We start from the raw sequence: 6,000 nt of genomic DNA, 5'->3' as shown, positions 1-6,000 counted from the left end.
GCGTCACAAAGACTACAGCCCCCAGCCGCCCCGCGAGCTCCAGGTGTCCCGCAGGCAGGGCCGGGTAGCCGCGGGGGGCTGCAGTTTCTCCCAAGCGGGTGGCGGAGGTGCGGGATCCTCTCCGCGAGGCCAGCGAGCGACTCTGGCCCCGAGGGCGGGGCGGCGAGACGCGCGGGGGCAGGCGCGGGGTGACGACCTTGGGCACGTGGTGCTGCTGTAACCTTGGCCGGCGGCCGCGCACGCGCAGCAGGGGCCTTGGGCGGGGCTTGGGCTTCTGCAGCCCCGGGACAGGCCGCCGGTCGGCGGCGGTGGGAGTCGGCCGGCGGGCCGGCAGCCGGGCGGGGCGGAGACGCGGAGGTGAATGGGGGTCGCCCCGACCTCCGTCTGTAGCACAGCTCCCGCCCCGCCGGTGGAGATGGTGCCCTGGATTCGGACGGTGGGGGAGAAGCTGAAGCAGCGGCTTCGGCTGGACGTGGGCCGCGAGATCTGCCGCCAGTACCCGCTCTTCTGCTTCCTGCTGCTCTGCCTCAGCGCCGCCTCCCTGCTCCTCAACAGGTAACGCCGCAGTGCGGAGCCAGCGCGCGGCGGCCGGCGGCTCCCGAAACCGGGGCGGCAGGCCCGTGTGGCTGCCCCGTGTGGCTGCCGCCCGGGCTGCGTAGTGAGGGACGCGGGGCGGCTGCGAGGCCTCTGGGGACAGCCGCCTCGGGGAGCCCGGCCGGGCGTCGGGGCCCGGAAGTGCGGGCGAGGGCTCTCTGCTCAAGTGCCGCTTTCCCCGGGCCTCGTCTCCTAGGCCAGCCGGCCCGATTCTTATCTTTTCACCCACTTCTTAAAACCTGGGTCAGCATCGACGTTTTTCCGAGGGGTGAAATCAATCGGTAACTGCGGCCCGGCGGAGACCGCGCCGAGGCGGTGCAGTCAGCTGACGCGGAGGGTTCAAGGTCCGGTCGCCGCCGCAGCCTGCAGATTCCCGGGCTGTCACTGCGCACACAGACACAGACAGACAGACAGACAGCCACACACAGACAGGCACAGACACTGAGACAGGCACCCCCCCCCCCCCCCCCCTTACAGCTGAGCTGCCCACCGTACTGCGGCTGGGTACAAAGATTTGTTGAACTGAAGTCAGAAAGCAAATTAGTTTCCCGTCTCAACATCTCTAGAATGCTTCTCAAGAGAAGACCGAGAGTTAAAATTGCTAAATTCAGTTGACGTTTTGAAATTGGAAGGTCCTGCCCCTGAAACGAACGTGTAGATTTCTGTCATTTTGCCTTTTTTCTAGAAATGGTAGCGATGAAGTAGGCAGTAGAGGAGAACTTTCCCTTTAAAATGATGTGCAGAATGCTTTTGGTGGAAAGGGGTCTGAGGGTTGTCAGCGACAGCATCTGCACGCTGTTTTCTCTGTTTTGAACGTGCAATCAACTGTACTCTTTATGGTTAACAAAATTATATAGGTTTCAGGTGTACAATTCTATTATACATCATCTGTGTGTTGTATTGTGTGTTCACCACCCCAAGTCAGGTCTCCTTCCATCACCGTTTAGTCCCCTTTTACCCGCCCCCCCCTTTTTTTTTTTTAAATAGTTCTTTATTGATTTCAGAGAGGAGGGAGAGGGAGAGAGAGAGGAACATCAGTGATGACAGAGAATCATTGATTGGCTGCCTTCTGCTTGCCCCCTACTGGAAATGGAACCTGAAACCTGAGCATGTGCCCTGACCAGGAATTCCACTGTGATCTCCTGGTTCATGGGTCCATGCTCAATCACTGAGCCACTCTGGCTGGGCTGTCCAGTGATTCTTTTTTTAAAATATATTTTATTGATTTTTTTACAGAGTGGAAGGGAGAGAGATAGAGAGTTAGAAACATCGATCAGCTGCCTCCTGCACACCCCCTTCTGGGGATGTGCCCACAACCAAAGTACATGCCCTTGACCGGAATCGAACCTGGGACCTTTCAGTCCTCAGGCCGACGCTCTATCCACTGAGCCAAACCGGTTTCGGCTCCAGTGATTCTTTTACCTATTATATCCTTTGGGAGTCAGGTCATTTTCGGTCTTCAAGGTAGGACAACCTCATAGGAGCAAGTTGAACTAGATTTCTGAGGTGTCTACTTAAACATAGTGTTCTATGTTAAGAAGTCCTAGGATACGATCTGATTTTCATACCATATAATCTGTACCCTGTACCTTTGTCTGTATTATGCAAAGAAAGAAGGAACTAATGTTATCTCTGAGTGGTTGGGTTTATGACTGAAATTGATTTTGCATACACTTTTTGGTATTTTCCGTTTGTTGTCGTTGTAATCAGCAAAGGTGATTTTAAACATTTGTCTTGACTAAAAGAATGATTAGGTATCCCTTTTCCAGGAAAAAGCTTTTGGAAGGTGCAGGAAGTGCATAGTGTATTATTATTTTTTTAAATATATTTTTATTGATTTCAGAGAGAAAGGGAGAAGGAGAGAGAGAAACATCAGTGATGAGAGAGAATCACTGGTTGGCCGCCTCCTGCACACCCCCCACTGGAGATGGAGTCTGCAACCTGGGCATGTGCCCTGACTGGGAATCAAACCGTTTCCTCCGGGTTCATAGGTCAGTGCTCAACCACTGAGTCACACTGGCTGGGCCTTTTCAGCGTATTGTTTGCTTTTCTTTAAAAATATGTGTGTATTCACATATACATACAAACATGTATGCTTAGACCATTTTTGAAAGATTGTTATACAAGAAAATATGGCCTCTTCTGAGAGTGGAAAAGGCAAATCTACTCAGAAAAAAAAAAAAAAAACATTTGGGCATAACAATGGAAATAGAAGAAATAGGAAGATATGCTCAATACATACTTTCAATAAATGATTTTTTAAAAATTGAAAGTCATTAAATTGACTGAGGTGTCTACTTAAAAGAAGGACTGGCTTATCCTCCTCATCCTTAAGCCATGCACCAAAGAAGGCACATTCATTTTGAGACAACATGTAGGCAAAAGATCACAAATGTCTAATAACACACATGGCAAATTATAGCACTTAGGCACACGCTCCTTTTTGTATTACCTTCCTCCCTCCCAAGCTCCAAATTGCCTCAACACAATAAATTGTGTTTGAGAGTTTTGACTGAAGCTTGACTGTCAGAATTTGATTCCGACTCCTCTACTTACCAGTTACATGACTTTGGATAAGTAATCTAACTTTTCTCTGTCATAGTCTCCCTATCTGTAAAATGGGGTAATGCTAGTACCTACATTACATGGTTATTTTGATGATTAAGTAGGTTAATACATGGAAAGATGGAAAGTGCTTAGAATGGTGCTCAATACATAGAACGTGCTCTTATTAAATGTTAGTAGTTATTTTTCTTTCATATATCCTTACAATACTGTAAGATTGGTACTATGATTAGCTTCATTTTATTTTTATTTTTATATAACTTACAGAAAAGTGCATTTGTTCTAATCAGGATCTAAACTAGATTCATTCATTGTGTGTGGTTGCTACATCTCTTAAACTTTTGTGAGTCTCATAATCTAGAACAAGAGTTGGCAAACTTTTTGTGTAGTGTCAGTAAATATTTTACGCTTTGTGGCCTACATGAAGTCTCTGTTCTATATTCTTTTTTAAAAATATATTATTGATTTCAGAGAGGAAGGGAGAGGGAGAGAGAGAGAAACATCAATAATGAGAAGAATCACTGATCAGCTGCCTCCTGCACGCCACCTACTGGGGATTGAGCCTACAACCCGGGCATGTGCCCTTGATCGGAATCGAACCTGGGATCCTTCAGTCCACAGGCTGATGCTCTATCCACTGAGCCACACCAGCTAGGGTCATATTCTTTTATTAAAGAACCCTTTAAAAATGTAAAAACTTTCTTAGCTCAAGGGTTGTATCAAAGCAGGTGGCATTTGGCCCACAAGCCATAGTTTGTTAACCTGATCTAGAACATTCCTCCACATTCCTTCTCACCTGCTCTTTTTTCCCCCCATTGACATTGACTTATTGAAGAAACTGGGTCATTTTGTTCACTCTGGATTTTGCTGATGGTTTTCTTAGGGTGTCTTATTTTTTTATTCTCACCTTCATATTTTTTGTAGACAGAGTGTTAGATCTATAGACTCAATTAGATGTAGATGTTTTTGGTGGGGTACAAGAATACTTCAGCGAGGCTGTGTACATTCTATTATATCACATCAGAGGATTACTCCACATAAGCTGGAGTAGCCGCACTTTTTGTGGATTCAGGTAGTGGTAGCTAATACCTTTAAAGGTAAGGTATCAAACAAATGTTCTTTTTTTTAGAAAATAATTTTTATTCTTATTGATTTTAAAGAGGGAGGAAGGGAGAGAAAAACATCAATGTGAGAGAGATACATCAGTTGGTTGCCAATGTATGGGCCCTGACTGGGGACAGAACTGCACCTATGTACGCGCCATGACTGGGGACAGAACTGATCAGGAATTGAACCATTGACCTTCCAGTGCATGGGATGATGCTCCAACAAACTGAGCCACGGGCCAAACAAACTTTCAAAAACCAAAACAAACTTTCTATTTCGCTTTACCACTTATTTATATCCTAAATCAGTTATTTCATTATAGGTTGCAACATGATTTTCTCATTCTTTCATTCCTTCTATACTTTTAAATTTGAATTCTTTTTAAAAATAGAATTGCTTTACTCCATGCAATAGGTCTGTTTAGTTACAAGGAAGTGCAGCTCAAATTGGAAAAGTAGGATAAATGCCTACTGTTTTAATTACCACTGTTTAGAATAATTGGTGACCTAGTAACTTCCAGTAGGATCTAGTTAGATGCTTGCTTATTTTATTAATTTTTCCAAAGAACCAACTTACTTTTTATTATCTCTTGTCACTGTTATCTACTTTGTTGATTGGTTCTTCTCTTTATTTTTTCTTTTCTTTTCATGAGTTTGAATTTGTCCTCCCTCGCAGACACACACACATGTTCTGAATGCTTAGGCTGTTGGGTTTCAGTACTTTTTTGGTCTCTGATTAATGCCGGGTTTCTCAATCTCAACACTGTTGAATTTGGGTCAGATACTTCTTTGTTGTGGGGACTGTCCTGTTATAGGATATTTAGCAGCAGCCTTGGCCTCTAGCTACTTGATGTCAGTGGTGCACCCCCACCCCAATTTCACTCCCCATAGTTGTGACAATAAAAAATGTCTCCCCGTGTCCCCTGGAGGGGAAAAATCACCCTTGGTTGAGAACCACAGGGTTAATGCATTTAAAGCTATATATTTCCTTTTTGAATAATGCCTTAGTTATTGCTTGCCTTACTTATAGCCCACACACATTGAATGCAGTATTTATTATCAAATACAGGTCTACAATTCCTAATCTGTAATTCTGAAATCAAAAAAGCTCTGGAGATGTAACTTTTTCCCTAAGTTTGGTACCAATTAATTACATTTAATGACAAAACTTGACCTAAACAGACATGAGACTACTTACAGTTTTTATTTCGAACTTTTTTCTTATTGCTAATGTTTTATGGCAAAAATATTAATATCTGATTATGGAGTACTGAATCAGATCTCATAGAGGTGTTATATGAAATATGAAGTATAGCACTGTTTAAGAATCCTAAAAAGTAAGAATTCTGAGTCATATCTGTCTGGTTCAAAATGATTTTCGATAAGCAGCTGTGGACATGAATTTCATTATTTTCTCTGTGAATACCTCTATAACTTGAGTTAGTTTCCAGACATAAATTTATTGAGATGACATGAGAAAGACAGAGAAAAACTCACAGATACAGACAACAGTATGGTGGTTATCATAGTTTTTTGTTTTGTTTTGTTTTAAATAGCTTGATGTTAAGGAAGCTATTTTGGTTAGAGTGAAACTTTGTATAAAGGAATGGGAAAAAATAAGGTATAAGGGTGAATTGTGACCAGAAAGAAAGGGACCATAAGGTCTAAGGGGTTTGTATTTCATTAAGCCATGTCTGTTTTTTTTGAGTGGGTGGTAACCCTGTTTATGTTTTAA

The 6,000-nt window shown here is 44.0% G+C and overlaps 1 protein-coding gene across 8 annotated transcripts in view; it reads left to right on the top strand.

The window, feature by feature from the left end:
• The first annotated feature begins 277 nt into the window (after positions 1-277).
• Positions 278-6,000, top strand: part of SNX14 (sorting nexin 14) — a 68,362-nt gene continuing 62,639 nt past the window's right edge. For 4 of the 8 annotated variants that reach the window (XM_054721778.1, XM_054721780.1, XM_054721781.1 and 1 more), the window contains exon 1: positions 280-555. In XM_054721778.1, the coding sequence (XP_054577753.1) occupies positions 362-555 (194 nt within the window). In that variant the 5' untranslated portion in view covers positions 280-361. Of the gene's footprint in view, positions 556-6,000 lie in introns of all 8 variants that reach the window. The other 4 variants (XR_008557193.1, XM_054721779.1, XM_054721776.1 and 1 more) reach the window with 2 other exon arrangements.

Source organism: Eptesicus fuscus, chromosome 10, assembly GCF_027574615.1.
Source record: "Eptesicus fuscus isolate TK198812 chromosome 10, DD_ASM_mEF_20220401, whole genome shotgun sequence".
NCBI lineage: Eukaryota > Metazoa > Chordata > Mammalia > Chiroptera > Vespertilionidae > Eptesicus > Eptesicus fuscus.
Note: the sequence above shows the minus strand (reverse complement) of the source record. Positions and strands in the feature narration are given on the sequence as shown.